The 22,465-nt window shown below is 55.0% G+C and overlaps 1 protein-coding gene across 1 annotated transcript in view; it reads right to left on the reverse strand.

Annotated features, from left to right (window-relative positions):
- Positions 1-22,465, reverse strand: part of Slit3 (slit guidance ligand 3) — a 579,279-nt gene that overhangs the window by 64,792 nt on the left and 492,022 nt on the right. The window contains exons 14-19 of the mRNA XM_046421334.2: positions 21,433-21,596; positions 11,828-11,978; positions 10,516-10,590; positions 3,624-3,767; positions 2,866-3,009; positions 274-437 (exon numbers count right to left, since the gene is read on the reverse strand). Coding sequence (XP_046277290.1) covers positions 274-437; positions 2,866-3,009; positions 3,624-3,767; positions 10,516-10,590; positions 11,828-11,978; positions 21,433-21,596 — 842 coding nt within the window. The remainder of the gene's footprint in view (positions 1-273; positions 438-2,865; positions 3,010-3,623; positions 3,768-10,515; positions 10,591-11,827; positions 11,979-21,432; positions 21,597-22,465) is intronic.

Here is a 22,465-nt window from a genome sequence, read left to right on the forward strand (position 1 = left end):
ACTGACCTCACTGTGGACATGGCAGATTAGTCAGCTTGGAAGCCCAGGGCGGCATGAACCAGCTCATGCTTTAGTAAATCGGGATGGATTTTTGAAGATGGAAGAAAATGGCTTCAGAAAGGGGCATCTCATCATTTGCAAGGCGAGCCCCTCAGGCTGGCTGCAGAGCCCCCGGAGCTCCAGCGTGTGCCCCAGGGTGGAGTGGATCAGGTCCCCGGGGATGCAGTCAGCTGCACCTGCGCCCCGCCCCCTCCCTGCTGCCCAGGCTCTCACCGTCACAGGTGAAGTCCTGGAGGGCCACGTCCTGGATGGGGATCTCCTTGAGGAAGAAGGGCTTCTGGCACCTGGGGTTCCCGCTGACAACCCGCCTCTTCCTCAGCCACCTGCCGAGCCAGGCCAGGTGGCAGTTGCAGTTGAAGGGGTTGGACAGGAGGTTTCTGAGGGTGAGAAGGGCTCTCAGGGCCAGCCTTGCCCTGCTGCCCTGCGCAGCCCTGGGACCCCACTGCAGGTGGCAGGAGAGGCCAGGCCCAGGGCCTGCTGCAGCCCTGCCCTGACACACAGATGGCTCCCCGCAGCCCTGCTGTGGTCCTGCTGAGGAGCAGGACTGTGGCCTCCTGCCAGGGCCTCTGCTACTGCTGGGGCTCCAGCCGCCCTGCCTCCCACTCTTCCATGGAGACCTTCCTCCACCTGGGGCCTGGCCCCCGCCCTCTTCCCTGCCCAGGACGCTCGCTCCAGCCTGCCTGGCCCCTGTCACCTGCGGTTCTCAGTTTCACCAGCACCAGCAGGTTGAGGGGACTTCTCTGAGCTCAAGTGGGAGGCAGCAGCCTCCCGGCCTCTCCCTTCCCCTCCCGGGCGGCTGTCAGCGCTCCTGATGGCTTCTGCCCTTGTTTACCACCTGCCTGGCATTCGGAGCCCAGGTTCATGGGGTGGGGCCATGGCCCTTGGCCTCTGTGTCTGGAAACTAGCACATTTCCTACAGGCACTCGACCCCTGGTGGGTGACAAGGCTGACTGGAGCAGGGAGAGGGGCAGCAGCTTCTGCCACCAAGTCTGCTCCAGGACGGGGCAGCTCCACACACCTCACATGTCTGTGACCTCACTCACACTGTCACAGTCGCCCTGGGAAGGAGGGGACATTATTCTCATTTCATAAATGAGGAAAGGATGGCCCAGGGAGGTCACCTAAGAGGGCCAGAGAGCCCTCGAGTGGCTGCAGTGTCACGGTCACCCAGAGCCCAGGCGTCAGCTGTCCCAGCAGCACCTTTCCCCTGAGCCTCGGTAGCTGCGGAAGTTGGGCCCGTTCCTCCACGAGGGAGCGGTGCCCTCGTGCTCCGTGACCTGCCCCTCCGAGCATCTAACTTGCCTTTTGTTAGGGAGGTCCCTGGGAACGGCTGAAGATGGGCCACAGTGAGCCAGCCCACGGTGTTGTTCCCAGCTGATAGACCCCCTGCTGAGGACACACTCTCATCCCATTCATTCGTGCATTTGGCCACGGTGGCCTGGGCCTCTGTACACTCATAGGCTGGCATCTGCTTAAGCTCCTCACAGGTGCAAGCCTCCAGGACACAGCGGGGAAGGGACAGCTGTGTATCCCTGTCCTTCCAGAACTTAGATGACAGGAGGCAAGCGATATGCGACTGGTCGTGGATGAGCAATGTGTGGCGGATCTGAGGAGGTAGTCAGTGTTAGGAGAGCAGGGCTCAGGGGACAGGAGGATGCAGAGGGGCATGGGGTGCGGCAGGTGGCACTTGAGCAAAGAACAGAGGGGTCAGAGGCTGGGAGGAGGGTGCCAGGTAGTATGAAGGGCCAGCAGAGTTCCAGGAGGGAGTGGGCTGGGTGGGAGAGGTTGGAGGGGGTCCGTGGAGCTGTACGGGAGGCAGGGAGGCCAGGCAGGTCATGAGGGAATGGCTACAACTCTCAACTCACAACTTCCAAGTGACATGGGCATGTGGATGGGACAACGGGTGGCAATAGGAACTGCAGAAACTGCCTTTTTTTCTTTTATCTTCTAAAGGGTGTTTGGAGAAGGGAAGAGATGGAAAAATTTACTATCAACAAAGGACAGCAGAGCCATGTGGTGTTGGGTCCTTTCTATACGGCAGGCCCTGGCTCTGCGCCTCAGAAACTGCAGCGACCCAGCCTCCTAACAGTCCCAGGAGGTGGATCAGGGGAAGTAGCAGCCTAGGGATGAAGTCCCTTTCCAAGGCCACACAGCCAATGAGAGGCAGAGCCAGGGTTTGGATGTAGGAAATTTGGCTCTAGAGTCACAGCCTCCTTACTGACAGGGTGAACCCTCAGGGTAGGAGCACTCACAGAGGTGTCCAGAAAGCTGGATTCAGTCCCTGCTGGTCACATCACTGATCTACTTCAAAGTCCCATTGTTGCTGACTCACATTGGATGAAGACTAAACCAGCCAACAGCCACCTTGCAGCCCAGCCCTGGCCTCCTCTCCAGTCTTGCCTCGTACCAAGCCTCTCACACTCAGTGCTACGGCCATGCTGGGCTTGCTCAGCTCCATGTATTGTCTATGCTCCAACTGACCACAGGGCCTTTGTGCATGTCTTCCTGAAGGATATGTATTTCCCACTCTCTTCCACAAGCTAACATTCCAGAATACAGCACCAGTATTTCTCAACAAAGCCTGTGTTGGGTTTTCACACCACTGTGGACCTCCCTACAGCAATTCACTCTGCTGTGAGCTCCAGTAGGGAGTGCTGGGTCCGTATCCTCAGTACCTACGTGAAGCCCAGAGTACAGGGAGCCTGCAAAGTTCTTTAAATAGACAGAGGGATATGTGACCATGGCCTCAGACAGCAAGGAGCTGGGGGACGGTGAGGTCTGCACAGGGGGACCAGGGAGACTCACATGGTGGACAGGGAGACGAGCGTGGTGAAGGCCCCAGGGGTGATGGTGGTGATCCGGTTGTCGTAGAGGGACAGCAGCCTCACAGAACTCAGGCCTGCGAAGGTGTCATTGCCCACGCAGCTGATCATGTTGCTCCTCAGCATCCTGCAGGTTGTGGGAAGAGGAGCACAGGTGTCAAGCCTTCCTCCTGCACACGGCACATAGCGGCGGGCATGTGACTAGTGGGGTGCTCCCACCACCCCCAAGCTGGGCTCTCCAGGCCGCTCAAGTTCATCCTGTAAATGCAAGGCCTGGATCCCCGGGGCCAAGTGTGATCTTGCTTGTGCGCTCCACTTACTGTGCCAGCGCTGAGCGTGCATGTCCCCCTGTGCTCATGCCTGTGGCTGCTGCGGGGAGAAGGGAGAACCCACGGGTTGCTGTGCACTGCCTTGTGTTCACGCCCATGTGGACAGGTGTGTCTGCAGGTGCTTGTGGGCCTGGGGCACGTGTAAGTGTTGTGCCATTTGTACAAACATGTGCACATGTGCATGCTTGTGGGGAAGAGTGTGCTGTGGCCGCCTCCGTGGGTTTCTGGTCTGATGTGTTTGGGAGGGTGCATCATGGAGTGACTCCAAGTGGCGTGTCCAAGTGCCATGCTGACCTCTTCCCCTCACAGACTGGGAGGTGTCCAGGGCTCCGGCTCCATAGGTCAGGATGGTGCGTGGTGCCCCGCTGCCTGCCCTGCCCTCGGCCTCCCTCCAGATTCCCAGTCCACTCACAGGGTCTTGAGGCCGCTGAGGCCCCGGAACATGCGCCCGTGCACGGCCTCCAGCTGGTTCCCGGTCAGCATCAGCTCCTGCACACCGGCCGCCCCATCAAAGGCCCCCTCTCGCACCTCCTTGATCTTGTTGTTGCTCAGGTTTCTAGAGGAGGAGGCAGATGGGGGACCAAGGGGGTACAGGGTCAGGAAGCGGGGGAGCCACGGCCCTGGGGACTGGAGGGTGCGGAGCTGTCATGATTCCCCTGACATTTGTCCTTAGACCCTGTGAAGCAGGAGCAAGGGCCCCACACAGCAGACGGCTTGGGAGTGAAGTGTCGTCACAGTGACCCTCTTTCCTATGCCCTGGGGACTGGCAGACTTAAAACAGTGATTCTCTAACTTCTTTTGTGTCCTCCCCAGATTTTCTCATTAAGTAGTGGTTCTCTAGAGAAGAGGGTGGGGAAAACAAAATACATCTCCTCCCATAGGGAATCCCACCAGAACCCCAACATCAGCAGGCACTTCTGTTTGTATTCATTGAGTACTTATCATATTCCCCCAGGAGAGAGATCCAGCCTTCACAACCATACCCCGAACACCACCATCAATCAGACAGACCCTGCTGCACTCCCATCTTACAGAAGAGGAGACCTAAGTTCAGAGAGATTAGGTAGCTTGCCCACAGTCACACAGCTGAGAAAACGGGGATTGGAAGCCAGGTCTTCTTGCATGTAAAAAGCGCTACACTGAACTATCCCCTTCACAAGTGAATATTTCTTTGATGATGCAGGGCCTCACTCCGTGATGTCACCAGCTTTGCAGAATTCAGGACTGGGGATAGTGTGTTTCTTAAAGTGAGCACTCAGTGTTGTCACTTATGGTTCTGCTCCAAGCTCTGAGGGCAGGTCCCTCCCTCCAATCCTCACACCCACACCCTGCCACAGAAGAGGTAGAATGGCAGGCCACGACACAGGCCTCCTAGACTCCACCTGACAGGGGAGGAGGGGTCTCCAAAGACCATCCAGATGTCCAGCCCTGAAGGCACCCCTGGCCAGTGGATGGAGCCAGCTGAGGGAAGGGTCTAGCCTCCCAGAACACAGCCGAGCCCTGCACAGAAAAATCTTCTGCAAGCAGGAGACTCCTTGGCTGCAGAGAGCCTGCCTGCTTGCCAAGCTGCTGAGGTCCCTGGAGCACGCCAGGTGGCCTGGTTATGACTGTGACTGAGGCCTGGAGGGGAGGGCTCTGCTTCAGGTTACAGGGAGGGTACCCCAGAAGGGGCCACAGGACCACCCCAACTCCCTCTCCAGCTCACAGAGCTCTGCGCTGACCAGCAGCAACCTCAGTGGGTGGAGCCTCCCTTAGGGACTGACCTGGAGCTCGTGGTGGAGCCAGGGTCTCCAGGGCTCCCTGCAAATCTCCCTCCCTTTCCCTGAGAACCAAGCGGGCCACTAGAGAGCCACGATGCGGAGCCTGTGGGCTGGAGTGGAGGGGACAGTCCTTCTTTGGAAGCATGTGCTCCTTGTCTTGACCTTGGTCTCCTCCCCTTTCTGTCCTGCCCAGAGCACAGGAGGCCACACCCCCAGGCCCTTCCCCAGATCTGGGAGTGGGCGTGGGTTGTTCCCTGGGGTCTCCGTGGCTTTTCTTTTCTTTTCTTATCAATCCTGGTCACCCTGCCCCAGGCTGACCCAGGAATGGAGGTAATGTGTTGGGGAGACTGCAAATTACCCCCAAATTGGATGTAGGAGGAGAGATGAAGGTTCTCCCGGCAGCCATAACTCACCACAGGCTGCAGGAGAGGTTGGCTCCAGGGAGCCCCGAGCTGCGTGGGGATTAAAGTACAAGGGCCAAGCAATGAAGATGAGTTAGGGCAGCTCTGAAGTGGGAGGCTTCCCATTTCCTGACATCTGTTTCTTTAAACGAGCAAAATTAACATCACATTACTGTAAGGTTTGTGAATTGCATTTCCTTGGGCTGGGAGAATGAAAAACAGAAGGGAGGCAGAGAGGGGTGGATAGAATTTTCCTGAAGGGCCAGCGCTGCTCTCTCCATCCATCAAAGCCCTCCTCACTGCTGCAGGCTGCAGAGAGGCGGGGTGGGGAGCACAGCCTGGGTGGACACTCCAGGAACAGCTGAGGGCTTCTGGGGTTTGTAGAGCTCTGATATTCCCACAGCAGGCATTCCCCAAGGGGCTCCCCCACAGGAAACCCCACCATGCAAATCCAGGGCCACCAGCGGCCTCTCCTCTCTGCAGCCCCCATGAAGGAAAACTGCTGCCTTGGGCCTTTGCCTGAGGAAGACGGGCACTTACACCCAAGGGCTCAGCCTTGTCCACTCACCCTGGGGACAGGGACGATGTAGAGGGGTCTCCCCCAGTCACACAGAGGTCTTGGAGCCGGTGGATTCGTCGGGCTGCTTGCCTGGGCCCAATGAGGCAAGGCCTGGCTGCTCCAGGTTTCAGTCTCTTTAGGGTTGCAGCCAGCCCATTAGTTCTGACTACGGGACGGGTTGAAAGCCTGGTCCCAGTTAGAAATGCCAGAAAGTTCCACTTGGGCCCTAGAGGGTGAACAGGACCTCCCCATCCTGACAGCAAGACGGAGCGCGTGCTCCATCATGACTCATTGCTGTCAGGATGGGGAGGTCCTGTTCACCCTCTAGGGCCCCTTCCCTCCCTTCTGAGGTGGAAATTCTCTTGCAGTTAGGATGCCAAGCCCAAGTATTCTCAGGGTCCAGGTAGTGACTTAATGGTGACTGGGAGCAGGCCAGGAAGGGTGAAGGGATCAGGAGGCACACGCCCCAGCTAAGGGGGCAGCTGCTTCTCAGTTCAACTCAACTGGACCCCCTTGGGGATGTGGATGTTCCAGAAGGTGCCAGAAATCCATACTTTCTGGTTTCTGTAAAGACTCCTGGTTTTTAAAGGTGAGCATGTTATGCTAATACGTTTTAAATACCAAGATCACATTTATTAACTTTATATTATAGTTTGTCCAGAAGTTATTGTAAGTTGTGTATCTTTGAAATATGTGCCAGTCACTCTGGTGTTCTGAAATGTTGCATTTCTCTAGAAATAATAGCTCTCATGCACTAATGCAAAATAACACAAACCAGGAAAAGAAAAAAGTGAGCAGCAAATTCTTCCACCACGGGCTGATCCCCTGGCGCGCCCCTGACTCTGGCCGGAGGACCACCGGTTTTCAGCCTCTGGTTGAGCTTCTCCTTCAGCATTAGAGTTGACCTGGAAGTCTACCTAAGAGAGGTCTCAGTGGCTCTCTGCATGTGACGTCGTCCTCCTTCCCTCCCTTCTTTCTTCCCAGTGCTGGGGGTGACACCCCGGGCCTCATCACGCTGGGTGAGCGCTTGACCACTGCTCTGCGTCCCCAGCCATGGTCTTGCTGAAATGCTGCATTGAGCTCCCACAGCAGTGAGGATCCTGTGCCATATCCCAGTCAGAGGTGCTCCCGTCTGCGTCCCTGAGTATAGGCAATGCCCAAGGGGACCCCACGAGGAGGGCTCAGCCCCACTCTCCCACCTGGCCGGTAGGGCCAGAGGTTCAGAAAGCCATGGAGTCCTACCACCTGGCTCCGTGCTCACGATCCCTTGCCTGAGTGCCCTAAAAGGCAGAGTCAAGAAAGGTGACTGGAGGACCATGGCCCCAGAGTCCTCGAGTAAACTTGGCACGCCCAGGCCTGGCTAGCTTTGGCTACACGGCTGGGCAGACATTGGGAAGGACCCGCCACCTCCAAGGAGGGGCCCAGCTGGGGATGTGTCTGGGGACACAAGGATCTTTGGTTGTTGTTGTCGTCTGTGGTGGCAGCTGGAGCTGGTGGCCTTTGGGATCAGCCTTGCCCCTTGGGTCACTGGTTGGTTGGCTGATCCTCACGTATATACATGGCTTTGTGCCACACCAAGACACACACTTGGCTACTGCCTTCCATGGGACACGGGCTCCCTGCTAACCTGCTCTGTCACCACTTCTGGCTCCTGGCTCTGCCACTCGCCTTTTGACCTTGGACAAGTTACTTACTACTCTGCTTCAGCTTCTTCACTTGTGAAATGAAGTGATATCAAAGTTTTTCTCCGGAGAGTTAAAGGAGGTAATGTCAGTAGCATCTAGCACTGAGTAAAGCACCTGAGAGGAGCCACTGCCACCTGTCATTATTGCTATCATCATGACTCTGTCCAGCCATGCTCCATATGTGTCCCACTTTCCAGGCTCCTGAAAGTGTCTGAGTTCTGGTTTTAGTTTTTAAATTAATTATTTTTATTTTAATTTTTAAATCTGTGCATCATACCTGTACCTAGCAGTGGGATTTTTGTACGCACTTGTAATATCGGTACATGTGACAATATGACGATGGACCTCAGTCAGTCTCGCTCCCCAGCTCCTCCCTGTTAAAATGTCTGATCAGCCATGCTGCTGCTCCTCCATCTCCTGCACCTCTCTCTGAGCCGCACACCCAGCCCCGTATTCACTTCTGATCCCCATCATAACTTGCAAGTAAGGTGAATTTATTTCTATTATACAAACGCTAATAAAACTAAGGCCTACAAAGGCCAAGGACAGTCCCCTGGTCACACAGCTGGAGAAGGTCCAAGCTGAGGCCACAGGGAAAATAGGTCTGCCTGCAGGTTCTCCCCATCATCTAGACACTCTTCAGAAGTGGGGACACTTGGCAGGCCTGACCTTCATTCCAGTGTGGCAAATAAGGGGATGAGCCTTGCCCCTTTGGATGAGAGCTGGGCCTACATTTATCACAGCCCCCACTCCTCCCTTTTGCTGCTGGGTCGCTGAGGCTGAGGTCAGCAGTCCCTCATATGTTTGTGCGAGTGTCTCCCAAAGTCGGCTCTCTATGCTTTGTCCCTAGCATCTGTCTGCAGGGAGGCACAAAGAAGGGGAGTCACACCTGAACCGGGAGAATGTTTCTCTGCAAAAGTGAAGGCTGTCTGCTCCTGTTCGCCAGGCCCTGGGCTGTCCTGACTCTCCTAGCACCAAATCCATAGGTGGGTAAGCTTCTGCCTCAAGGTCAAAACAAGCACGCATCCCTGGTATGAACTGGGAAGGACATCTCCTGGCAGGTGATGGGTGCTATTTGGCTGGGTCCCCGAGGTCCGTGGAGTGCTGGACCACAGTGACAGCTCAGAGTGCTCTGCATTGCCCACAGGTACAGACCAGTCCCTGGGGCTGTGGCCAGGGTGGTACTGTGGGCAGGGAGAGGAGGGGCCAGAGCAGCACCAATGAGATGTGATGCTGCCCAGGGCCTAGGAGGGGTCTGTCCTCCCTGTCCACAGGGTGCTGATGGGTGGGGCGCAGAGAACAGAAAAACAATAAGGAGTCATAGCCAATTCCCATTATGAATGGCAGTCACATTCTGCAAAGTCACCAGGTCCCCTGAATTAGCAAACACAGAGCTGTGGCTCCCGGGGAAACACAGGGTCAGGTCCTAGGAGGCCTTGCCCACAGCATTTCATCAACTCATCAATAGGAGACTTGCTTCATGAGTGTTTCTGCTTAAAGACACCTTATTTAATATGTTATTGATTCATTAACATTGAACTTGCAGCCCGCAGCAACGTGACTCCTGCCTGAATGGAAGACGTTCCCCAACACATGCATTTCCTCCCCAGGCCCAGCACAGGCTTCTCAGGCTGAGCACAAACTTGCAAATTATGTGGCCCTGAATAAACCACAAAGGGACACTTGTTTACAACACGAGGGCTGAACACAGCTGGCGCACCAGCTTTCGACATCAGCGGGGAATGTGTGTAGGGTGACTGAGTTCTCCCCTGCAGTGGACTCCGTGCATGGCCAAGAGTGGCCTTGAAAGCAGGAACAGTCTCGATTGTGGAGCTACATAAATTCTAGCCAGCAGGTGGGTTTGCAAATATGTACTCTGAATAATGAGGACGGACTGTGTTTCCCTTGCTTTGGAAACAGACCCAAATTCTGGGGCCAAGGGAGATGGAATAGGGGGTGGGGGAAAAGGGTGTCAAAGAGAAGACAGCCTTGGAATCAGACAGCAGAGACCATCTCTGTGCTGGCTTCCTCTGCTGGGACACCCAGGAAGGGAGGAGGAGGGAAGGAAGCCCAAACTCACACTAGTGTGACTGTAGGTGGATCCAAATTTAAGTACCAGTTCTGATACGTGTTTGATGTATGGTCTTAAGAGAAGTCACTGAATCTCTCTGAACCGCAGTTCCATGACCTATATGAAGGGGACTGTGAAGCCAGTACAAGATGGGTGAGTAAGGACCAAATGACCAATGCATGTCCGACAGGGCACATGGACCTGGGTCAGAACAGGTACCCTAATAGCATGGCAGTGTTATTTTTGTTACCTTTGTGACTTGGTCCCACTTGGGCAGGGAGAGGGTTATGACAGAGGACAGCCCGGGAGCAGAGAAGAAATAAAACGTGTCCTCTGACTGAGCCCAGGCTCTGGTCAGATCCAGGGACCCCCAGACTAAAAGCCAGTGTGAGCACAGCTGACAGCCTTCCCACCATGTGCCTGGGGATGGAGACACCTCGACTCCACCTACCAGCTGGCCGCGAGCTGTCCACTTGTCAGAATGGCGAGTGGCTGTGCCGGGATGCCACACTCCATTGCTGGTCCTCACCCGGGGCCCAGCTCTTGGGGTAGTGGATGTGGGGTGGGGTAGGGCTGAGCAGAGGGGCAGTGGGGTCAGGGATGCTGTGGGCACACGCTTATCACAGCATGTGACCATGAGACACAGCCACATTTCATTTTGGCCGTGTCTGTCTGTCCTGTAGCCCAGCACAGGCCAGGGCCGGGGTCAGCAGGAGGCTGGGAGGGGCTGCAGCGGGCGAGGGACCCCAGTGCCCTGGCTTCTGCTCTGTCTGAACAAGACCCTGGTCAGGGAGTGTGGTGGCTGCCGGGCTCCTGAAGTTCACTTACATTTTCCGCAGGTTCGGCAACTTCTTGAAGATGCCTGTGGCCTCTAGAACAGATATCTCGTTGTCATTCAGTCGCCTGCAGGGAAGCAAGAAGGCGAGGGGGTGGGTCAGCTGGGGTGAGGTGCCTCCTTCACGCCCTCTGCTTGGCTCCCTGCATGGCTTTGACTGAGAGGCCATGACCTCGCATTCCGCTAGGGCCCCCAGAGCCATGGGACTCGGCAACTGGGCAGCCGCAGAGTGCGGTAGGAGAGGGAGCATACTCCTCCTCCCCTGCAGGAAACCCCTTCAACCTGGATGGAGAGGCCTTCTGGAATAGTCTCATGGGCATCCACGAGAAAATTCAATTGCCAAGTGTCTGCCTTCATTTTGTGGGAACCTTCATTTTGTGGGAACCTTCATTTTGTGGGTACCAGTGGCAACGTAGAACACACTGGGAGGCTTTTACAGCACCTTGCCAAGCTGCTCAGCTCCTTCCTGAGCACTGTGAACGCGAGCAGCCCTGAGGCTCCATGCCCAACATTCCTGCTGGCACAGGGAGAGTGGTGAGCAGCTAGGCTGGACCTTCCACGTCCTGTGGGGATTCCAGAACTCAAAGAGAATGACATGATCCCAGCCCTGCCTTCACTTATTTACCCAGGGCCTGCTCTGGGCAAGGACTCAAGATGAAACTCTGTGCTCCTCTCCTTCTTACTCTTCCCAGCGGATGCCCTCCTTCTAGAGCTAGGAAATGGCCTCAGACACGAGAAGCAGCTGGCCGATTTCAGGAAGACTGCAGGGAGCAGGTGTCAGGCTCAGGTCCCTCGGCCCCATGGGCTGCACTTTTGCCTTACTAAGGTATGAATTTGAGCTCTTCCTTTTTTGGGATAAACCAATATAGCCCTTCAGTAGCATGGCAAACAGGAAGGTCAGCTATATCTAATCATTCTAGTAGTTTTCTTGCTTTATTACAGTTTTTAATTTAATCCCAATCTTTCTGGTGGCACTATAAGCTCCCCAGGGCCAGCAGAGGCTGTCTGCCTGCTCTGGTCACTGAAGATGGACCTGGGCATCATAGATGAGACCAGCACGGGGCCTGGCTTCCCCTGAGTGCTCAGGATGCATTTATAGAATGAATAAACGGATCTTCCTGATTAAGAGCGAGCCGTCCGTGCATGGCCAGGTGTCTGCCTTGGCTTGTTATGCAGAGGATGCCCAAGGAGTGGCCCTGCAACTAAGCCAGAGGGGGCCACCTCCAGGAGACCCCCCCTGGGCTGGTGGAGGGTGACTGGGGTGCAAGGGGAGGGGAGGATGTTCACACGCAGGGTGGGACTTACAGGTCGGTGGCATATTCGGGGATGTGGCTCGGGATGCGGGCCAGCTTCTGGTTGGAGCAGTCCACAATGGTGCCCTCACAGCGGCACTTCTCGGGGCACACGAGGTCCATGAAGCACTCGCTGCTCAACCGGCTGCGGTAGTCCTCGGAGCCTGGGCGGGGCCAAAGAGGGGCGTCAGCGTCATGGGTTCCCTCGCAGAGGGCCTGAGGCTGTCCATAGTGGGGGAGGGGAGACAAACCAGCCCCATGAATTGAGGTGCGTGTGGGGGTCGCACGACATACACGGCATCACCGTCATTGGTGGGCACCGCAGGGCGCCCTGCCCTGTCCCTGCCACTTTTCCTGTGATCTTTGTCACTCATCTCTTTCATCCTTAGGGAAACCAGGCTCAAGATCCGGGGCTCTTATGCTTTTGTGGGCCAGGGACCTGTTTGAGAAGCTGAAGAAAGTCATGGACCTTCTGCTCAGAGAAATACCGCAGGCTGCATGGGTAGAGAATCCAGCCTCCAGTTTGAGGGAGGCTCCCTGTTCCATGAAGCCTACCACCCACAGAAGCTCTAACTGTTCCTCATGACCCAAGCAGAAGAGATTTTGCTAGGGCTTCTGTGGGGCTCCCTCAGGGCTGGGAATAAGGCAAAGGAAGAAGTGCAAACTCAGTTGTCTTTTGGGGCTTGACAGTAATGAAATGAACAGAGGAAGACAAACCTGTGGTCCTAAGTGACCACTGACATAGGGCCTCAGTTACTGGCAAGACAGTGATGAGGGTTGGGCAGGTGGGGATTTGGAGCCCACGACTCTCATGATTGGGAATTTGGCTCTGAGTTGCCCAATGTTTCTTTTCCTTTTTATTTATTTATTTTTTTTCCTCAAGAGAAATCAGGTATTTAAAAAATATTGGTATTGAATTCAAGTTTGAAACACTGTGAACATAAGCAGAACACATTTGAGGGTCGGCTCTGACCTCTGTCTTAGAGACTAAGTCCTATTTAACTATAGTGCAAGGGCAGTTCCCATGAGTTAAAAGTTGGAGCTAAGATTTATTTTTTCAAAATTGCATTTCTCTCAAGGTCATACAGCAATGGCAAGGAGACTGACAGTCTGATGTCTCTGAGAGGTGCCCTGGGGAGCAGCCGGCAGACCTCAGTGAGCACATGAATTATGCTGGGGTCTCCTGTTCTCCTATCAGACGGGAGTTCCTTGCTGGCCAGGTCTTTTCATTCTCTCACTCCACATGCTGCATTAGCACCAAGCTAGGAAAACAGGGACTTGGTCCACATGGGCCCATGCATGTGGGATGCCTCCAGCACCCGAGTGTCCCATGTGCATTTCTGAAGCGTCTCAGAGTATGGACGTGGCTTGTTGGCAGAGCCAGCTGAGCGATACCTTGGTGATCTTATCTGTGACCTTATGGGGCGCTAGTAGTCTGCAGGTTTCAGCAGCAGAGGGCATCAGCTTGGCCAGGCTTTGCTGTGAATTAGCCTGAGCCTCTCCACAGGTGAAGTGCAATCAAATAGCTGCTCCTACCTCACCCGGGTTGGTATGAGGCTGAGAGCAGGATCCAGGAGGTGGAGCCTCTCTGGGAGAGGCAGGTGGAGTGTGGGTGCTTGTGGTTCTATTTCTGCTCCCTTCTCTGCCACCTGGCATGTCAGAGGCCACTGACGTCAGGGGGCCGATGTACGAGCTGCTACTTGGCCAGAGCCAGGCAGTCTCCTCTGAGCTTGGGTGATCCCATGGAAGCCCTGCAATACCCCGAGTTTCCATTTTATAGATGAGGAGACTGAGGCCTACAGGGTACTATGTGCATGGCGAAGGGATGAACCCAGATCGGCTGCTGCCAGGGGCCATGTAACCAGCACAGTGCATCACCACAGAAGTGCTTTTAGACCAGAGCTTCATCCTGTGCCTCTGGGAACGACACACAGTCAGACGTGGTGGTGGGGGTGACATGTGGGATTCTGCTCCGGTGGGCTACAGTCAGGCAGAAGGCAGGTGTCTCCCTCCCTCGGGGTTCCCTCCCTTCCTACTACCTCCCTGTGGTAATTGCTGATGGGGGATGAACCTGGTGGTCTCTGCTCTGAAGTGGACTATCTACCCCAAAGCAAGCCAGAAACCTGGCTGTGTCCTCCTTTCTCCCTCTGCTTTCTCCCCATCCCCACTTCATCCAGCTTCCTATCCCCAGGCTCATGTGAACGGAATGGAGGCCCGTGTCCTTGTGATTTAGATGGCTTCCTGGCCCAGTGTATAATGCACATCTCCTGCCCGTGGCTTGCTGACATCGTCCCACTGAACCCCGAAACCTGGGCAGGCCGGGTTGGGTGAGTTCCATTTGTGAACCCTGCCGAGGCCCACAGGGTACTTCCCACTCTTGTGCCCTGCTGGTGGGTCCACGTGGCAATGGTGTGCAGGGGCGAGTTGCACGTGTGCATCTGTTTTCCCTTTGCAATGTGTCTACAACGGGATCCTTGCAGAGCCGAGGACCCTGCCTGCCGATCACAGGCAGAAAGACAGTTGGGGACACGGTTTGCTCTTCAACACAAAGAGCCTGAAGACGTGGCCGGCTGGGGACAGGCGCCTGTTAAGTGCATTTTTGTTTTAATCAAGGTGAGAGCGGCCATGGTTAGCGGGAATCGCTCTCAGTGGTACAGTTAGATTATAATGGCGGACCTCTATGGTGGAGCCGCTGACCCATCTTAATGAAATGATTTTGCAATTAGATTCGATGGACTAATGTGCTCTTTCTAGCATTTCTCCCCCTGCTGTTTTTGTTATTGCCCTGGTTTGCAATAATGAGGGGGGTCGGAGAGTGATATTTCACGGGAGCCAGAAATGTTCATAACGGCGTATGTACATAACCGAAAAAGTGGGTTCCCCAGTTTCAGCCAGCCCGAAATGCCACCTCCATCACTTCATATTTCATTACTGAAACTACCCAGGGCTTCTTGGAGCCGTTTGTTATGCCTAATGCTCATAACTACCCAAAAGTATTTTTAACTTTTCCAGAGCTTTAAAAGTCAATTTCAATCTCAATGCATATTTTTCACTGCCAGAAATACTTAGTAGGAGGGAACCAGTCGAATCAGGCAGCTGCTTCTCTCTTTGGGGCGGTTCAGACAGGAGAGATCTCGGAGGACTCGGAGAAGGGCCATAAAACTCAACCCTGGCTGAGGTGCGCCCTGGGAGTGCTGACGTCATCTGGCATTGTCCTGCTCCTGCCCCTGCAGCCCTCCTCCCCTTTTGTGAGCAGCTCAAGACGATGACACTGGTAGTGGTCACAGAGAAGCTTTAATAGACAAGGTGGGGTGAAGGTAGACATCCACAGCACGAGACTTTACTAGGAATCCGGCCTCTGGCCCCCTCCTGGGAGGGACGCATGTGACATGTGAGGGGCCTGGGACTGGGCAGCAAGAGCTCCTATTCTTTGGATAGACTGGCTGGGCTGATTAGGGGCCAGTACCAGTCCCAGGTGGATTGGAAGTCACCAGGACATCGTTATCTGATCAGCAGGGATCTGCCAACTGCTGTGGCCAGGGCTTTCCTCTGTCCCCAGTAGCCCTCTGATCAGTGGAATGAGGAAAAGGAGGAAAAGGGCAGAAAGAGGAACTGGGGGAGCGTGACGGCCTTTTCAGTAGCTTGGAGAGGAAGTGATATGGACAGGAGGTTGCAAGTGTGAGTGGGTCAGAGGAGCGTTGGCAGGCACACAGACGTCCACGCACAGGCAGGGCCGGGACCTGACCCCAGGGGCCGGAAAATGCTACCTGGGTTAGCAGGAGTTTGGCCAGCAGTTGTGCAGTGAGGTGTCCTAAGCTGTCCCCACTGGATCTAGTATGAGTGCATCCAGGGCTGGAAGCAGAGAAGCTCATGGTCATGAGCTTGGTGGTAGGGCACAGTATGGATCCACCACCCAAGCCTGGCTCCTGGCATGGTGGGGCAGTGGCAGGGAACTCAGAATTGTCGCTCCATAAGGGAGGAAAGGTGTCCCAGGCTTGAGAGATCCTGGCATGTTCCTGCTGGAGAGGCTGAGCCATTTAATTCCTCCTTACTCAAGTTACTGCTGATAACAGATGTAAGCTTGGAAGGGAACATCTGAGAAAACTTTCAGCTCCCTATGGATTCAAGCCAGGGATTGAAATGTTTTCTAATTCAAGGTAACAGGGATGTGCTCAGCCAGGAAGGCTGAGGGTAGAAGGGGCAGAGCTCAGCCAGATGGAGGCAGTTTTTAGTGATGGGGCCAGATAGCCAGCCTCTCTGAGCCTCAACAGCCTTACTTGTACAATGGGACTCGGTGATGTAAAACATCACCAGGCCTGGCCTATTGCAAGCACCCAGTATGTGTTAAAAAATTCAGAGAGGCGAGTAGGATGCCCCATTAGTCATCAATGGTAGGAACTGGCCCTGCAGGGCAACCGGAGGGAGATATGATGAGAGTCCTAGACTTTGATGGGAGCCCAGCGCCCAGCTCCTGAGTCTAAGCCAGGGTGTGGGTCCCACCTTAGTTCTCTCTCATGGGATGCAACAGAGACTAGGAACCAACAACACTATCTTGTTTACACTGGGTCAAGGATGTATCAGGAAGATCCCTCTTTAGGGTCAGAGTCAGCAGGTGTCTGCACAGCCCACTTGGCCCTGAGTGAGCATCAGACGAGGAGCCCAGCATATCTGCATGAACTGTGCTTGAAGTTCAAGGAAACAGATAGGACTTGAGGTCTAATGGGGATCAGGGCCAAAGTGTTCATGAGGAGCAGGAGTCAAGTTCAGAAGGAGCCATGGTGAAGTTCAAGGTCTCAGACTCATGCCAGCTTCACCCATTCACAAGCTCACACTCATCTCACATGAAGAGGATTCCAACGGAGGTGGTAAGGGTCATGGGCAGGATGGACTCCCCTTTGGGTTAGCTGCTGCATGGGGAAATGACCTTGGGCTGGGATTCTCCCATGAGCCACAGCTCAAACCTAGCTATTACCCATGGCTGGCGTCCACACTAGATTTGGGGGATGGTGCCTCCATTTGGGGTAGAGATATGGCTGCAGGTTGTGGGTTGGCCCCATGTGCTTCTCCAAACCCATTTCACCCTGCATCTGAATCCTCAGAGACTTCCACCCTCCTCCCTTTTGAGTCAAGATGGGGAGAGGGGTCTGGCAGGTGGGCTGTGGTGTCCAGAGCAGAGGAGGAGTGTCCGGCGGCGGCGGTGGCGGGCCATGCTGCAGGAGAGCGCGGTGCTTTCCGCGGTGCTTGACAGAACCATGTTCCGTTTCCATCGTTCCACCACATGGTTAGATCAAGCACAAAGGAAAGCCCCACGGCCACTGGTCAGAGTCAAGGTCAGGAAGCAGCATCAGAGAGAGGACAGGAGCGCTCAGAGGAAGCAGCGTGGAGAAGCGGAAGCCGGAGCAGGCCCCCACTGCGCGTGATTAGTACCAGGAGCGGAGTTCCACTGGAACGCTTCTGAAGGCCCTGCTGCCCTGTGCCCCGCCCCAGGGGACACATAGCAGGAAGGAGGACAACAGGTGGGAAGCCATCAGACACCTTCTCAGAGGCATCAGGGCAGAAGGAACCCCTCCCCAGGGGGTGGAGAACATCCGGACAGCTGTGTCACATCGTGGGCCTGAGCGGAGCATCTGACCTCCATTCTGCACCTCACCATTGGATAAGAATCAACTTAGCAAAGCATCTTCTGAGAGCTTTGCCACACAGGGCCAATCCCAAGGGCTGAGTGGTGCCATCCGCTGTCCACTATCCCTTAAATAGAGAGATATCCACAGTTCCTGGGGGTCTAGCAAAGCGGATGCTATTCTGCAGGAAAAAGCCCCTGTGACATTCCATTACTCAGGGGTCTCCTCAACATCCTCAGGGTCCCCAGAAGCCCTTGGCTGACAGCTGTGCATTCCATACCACTGGGGGTTTGGTGGAGGAGGTATGGGTATCAAAGGAGACACATCTTCCTACCCAGAGAGATGGGAAGCCAATGGGGCCTTGAGTTTGGCACCAAGAAAACTACAATCACCATGGTCTGAGGCACCAACTGTCACAGAGATAGTGGCAGGTGAATGGAGAGTGGCTCCTGACTAAAGGGCCTCTCAAACCAAGAGAAGGAAGGACGGGGGAACCAGTCACTCAGCTGGAGGGCAAAACACCTGATTCTAGGGTCCTTTTGGATTCCCTGACCTCCTCCTTGGCTGGGAGTCATGGCAGTGGTAGGAAGGCTAGTGAGCCATGATCCTGGAGGCCAAGGAGCCAGACGAGGGTACCCAGTCTATATTCCCATCTGTGGCAGAGCAGGGGAACTTCTCATGAGCCTGCTGACCTGGGACTTCTCCATTGGACTGGAGAGGTGTAAACACTGATGAGACTGGTGCTCTCCCTGCCTAACCTCGGACAGGAGGGACAGTCGCCATTCCTCCACAGTGTGTTGGGGACTGGGTTTCTTGACAAGCTATTCTCAGCACCTTGACAGTGCATAGGTAGTCTACAATGGTGGGCATCTGTAATCTGGACTTCATCCCATACTGACATGCACACTCCCGGGCTCTGTGGACACTCTGCTTCTCAGATTTTGTCTTGGAGTTTGATCAGTATCGGGGCAGAGGAAATCTACCCCATTCATGCACCTCGCCCTAAAATCTCCCTTTCCTTGTCTTTGGCTTCCTCCTCCAAAAGGAAATGAAGGGACCTGGAAATATACTATCAAGAATCTTCCTAGTGTATCAGAAATCCTGGGTTTCAGACCTTGCCCTGAAATTACACCCTATACCTTTGACAGGGCTTTTGAGCTGTGTGGTCCCCAACTTCTTCATCTTTAGAACAGACTGGATGTTCTCTGAGGTCCCTAAGATGTCTGGCTGTTTGCCACTTTGGGACACATGCCCTCCCTCTGGGCTTTTCTTCTCTCTCTCTCTCCCTCTCTTTTGGTGCTGGGCCCATGGCCTTGCCCGTCAAGGCAATGTTCTACCTGAGCCACACCCCAGCCTGCACTTTCCATCATGAGAGCTTCTTCTCACACAAAGCAGGGAGCAAAACAGACAGCTCCTTCAACTGGCAAGTGCTCCCAGGATGGGCCAGGGTCTTTCAGCCAGACTGTGCCTGTGCAGGACTTAATCTGATGGTCAGATTGCCCCAGTCAACAGCACCCACCCCGATCTCCTGCCCAGGGCGAAGGCTGCAGCTGATACAGAGAGGCAGAGCCCAGCAGCTGGGGAACCAGACGCCCTGCTAAGGAGGGCTTTAAGTGCGGCAGGAGCAGCCCTCAAATTGGCTGCTAATTACATCAGCTGTCTTTTCAAGGGGGTGTTTTTAGGGGAAAGTAAAATGCAGAGTTATTATCTGTCAACTCCACTATGTGTCACCTGCCCCCCTTCCTCCTGCTGGAGCTTCCTGGAAACACAGAGCTTTAGGTCCATGGTTTCTGCCTCCCCCAGGGCCAGGGCAGGACTGGGTCCTGGTGTTTCTCAAAGCCCAGGCCCTTGGAGCTCAGCGTTAGCTCTCACTACCTCTTCCCTGCAGCTATGCAACATAAAAGCACATGTCATGCTAGACGTCAAGCTCGCGATGGCTACAAACATCTCTACCCTGTAGGGAGAAGCTTTCTGTGTAGTGTTGTTTTTTAAAGAAATAATAATATTTTAGTCAAGGTCAACTGAGAACCCTGCGCCCTCTCCCTGTCTATGTCTGTTTACAGTTCCCCCCCACCCACACAGGAGAGGAGCCAGGACCCTGTGAATGCAAAGGCAGGAAGGCAGACAGGCGGGCAGACGCAGGGCCGGAGTGAGCCTTGTTGTTTCTAGGTCCCCTTTCTCTTCCTTTTTCTCCTCCTAGCTCTTTCTATACCTGCCATCCCTAACTTGCTGTCCCCAATCCCCACCCACAGCCATTCCTAGGTCATTCCCAAGGTTGTGGGAGGGGCCATCCTCAGACCCTGGCCTACTCCACCCCAGCCCTGTCACCCAGGGGCTTGATGTCACCTAGGGTCTTGGACATAGACAGGACACTCACGAGACTGAAGTTGGCAGGTGGTGCCCTGTCTTCCCCTGACTCTACAGCCCCTCTCCTTGGCTACTACTAATTGGCCGAGACAGTTAACGGGGCCCTGGGCAGGTGGAGGCAGGAATAGAATGAGGAAAGGCCCTGGGAAAGGACCAGGTGACAGTTCAATCCTCAAAAGTTCCTTCCCAGAGATGCGTGGGCCCAGAAAAGAACCTAAGGACAGAGTTCGGGGTGGAGTGGGACCATGAGGTCAGGGGAGGGGCAGCTGTTGACCTCCTTCCCAAATGCTCCTTCTGTCCCAGACGCTGGGTGCCAGTGGGAAGAGCGAGCAGATCTGGGGTCCACTCCTGCCTCTGTGGTGGCTGACTGTGGCCTCGCCCTGGGGTGACCTTTCACTCTGAGCCCTTGACTCCTCTGCCCTGGCACAGGGACCCGCCTACTGCCCTCACAGGACTATCGGAAGGAGCCAATCAACTGGAAGCATCCAACATGGTGCTCCTCAGAGATGGAGGGTCCATCTGGTAATTTACATCATTATTCTGAGGAAGGCCCGTTGGTACCAACTCTTCACACTGCCACCACGTCCCTGTGGCCTCTAGGCCCTCTTGAGGCATTTGATTCTCCCAAGAAAAGTAAAATCAAAGAGCTCCAGTTCACCCTGGAGACTGGGATCACAGAACTTGACTCAGAGAACAAGAACGTGGTGCTGCCTGCTGGTCTTCTCTGTTGACCAGTTCCCTCGATGGCACCCTCCCTGATTACCAGAAGATGCCCAGGGCAGGGGGAGAAGCAGGACCCTGGCTGAAGCCAGCCTGTGTGCACCACCCACCTCTGTCCCTCGACTGTCAGTCACCTACCCCAGGAGCAGAGGCTGGGCAGTGATCTTTTCCAGTAGAAAAGAACATGGATGCCAGTCATTTTAACTGCCTGCTCCTCTAGTTCTCGGTCAAGGAGAGCTACTTCTCTTTCCAAGACTGGCTAAGACTCCCCTTGTCATTTGTCCCTGTCCTTCCTGGGTGCAGTGGGGAGAAATGTTTCTAGAGCACTTGGCACGAGAGCAAGGCCGTGCTTCTTCCCAGTCTCTGCCGTCCTCTCCGACATCAGGGTGCAGCTTGGAATGGATAGTGAACCTGTTTTTGAAACCCGTAATGTGCTCGGCCCCAGGGCTGTACCAAAGTCTGTCTTCCAGGGGACTTGGATTACAGAGAGCCTGCCTCCTGGCCTGGGCTACATTTATTTCTCTGTCTGCCATTAGGGAAGCAGGCTTTGGAAACTGAAAATCCAACGTTACCCTCCTGTCAAGGACACGTGTGCAGAGGCTGTCCTGTCTCTGGCTTTACCTAGCTCTGGGGCTCCGAGGCCGCCTGGGTTCTGTCTCCCCTGAAGCCGCCTCCCCCTCCCCTCCCCTATGCTTTGATTGTGTGTGTGTGTGTGTATGTGTGTGTTTTATTTTAAATCCATAAGGTAATTGGTTTTCTGTGGGCTAACTGAATTTCCCCAATTTAATTTGCAAAGATGCTCCCCAGGAGCCATTACGGGCTCGCTGTCCTCTAGATTGGATTACTGGCCTCTCAGGGGCTGCTGTGTTCTGAGTCAGAAAGTAGGGCCCAGCTCCCGTAACCTGATTACCTGAGCAGCGGAACTTCTTGCTCTTGATCTGGCTGATGCGCTTGTTGGCCAGCCGGCGTGGGCTGCTGCAGCGGGCCCCACTTGTCTCGATGGGGTTGTCCTGGAGGTAGTCAGCCAGCCACTTCAAGTGGCAGTCGCACACAAACGGGTTTTGGGCTAAGTGGCTGCAAGAGGGACAGGGCTGTTAATCAGGAGTGACCTGTGGCGCCTCGCTCCACCACCACCCTGCCTGGCAATCGGTGCAGGACCCTGTCCCTCGTGGCCCCAGGAGGCCTGGGGGTGCTGCTTTCAGACAGGACTCAAAGAGAGGGCCTGAGGCTGGCTGGCTGCCAGGACAGGCACAGATGCAGCTAGCATCTGGTCTGGGGAACCAACCCCCAGCTCTCCCTGCTTGGGGGCAGGACCCGCCACCGCGCATCTCTACTCTCACCCACGCCAACTCAGGCGGGCAAGCAAGTTGCAAGCTTTAGACTCTACACCCGGGCAGAATGCATTTTATTTCTCTAAGCTTGGGGACACCAGGCTCGTAAAGCAGCTGGCGTGGCGACTGGCATATGGTGGGTGTTCCAGATACAGCAGCGGGTATTGTTATTATCCTTATCATCACGGAGCGCCGGGGTCTGGCCTCCCCGGCGCAGGGAGAGAAGCTCTGCAGAGCGCTGGACGCAGAGCGTGGCACCAGCTCTGTATTCAACAGACAGCAGCTGCTCTTGCCCTGGATGGGTTTCTGCCTCTGACTACAGGATAATGTGTGCCAGTGACTCGTGGGGTCTTCAGGAGCCCCAGGCTCACTGCAGGCCTGGAGCTGGGGTCCAAGCCTGAAGCTGGAGCCATTAAAAACATGGGCTGAGATCTGGACTCAGATATGATCTACTCACTTGCAATATTTATACCCATCTGTGGTGCCCAGAATGTACTTCCCAGTGAGGAAGAAGTGTTTCCAGAGTCTCTACGAGACACTTAGTTTTGCAGGTTTCTGTTGGTAGGCAGAAATGAGTCATCAACAGGGATGACACCTGCTCAGAACACAGCA

This window comes from Marmota monax, unplaced genomic scaffold (assembly GCF_021218885.2).
Source record: "Marmota monax isolate L192 unplaced genomic scaffold, Marmota_monax_Labrador192_F-V1.1 WCK01_AAM20220418_F8-fsc00084, whole genome shotgun sequence".
In the NCBI taxonomy this organism is placed as follows: Eukaryota; Metazoa; Chordata; class Mammalia; order Rodentia; family Sciuridae; genus Marmota; species Marmota monax.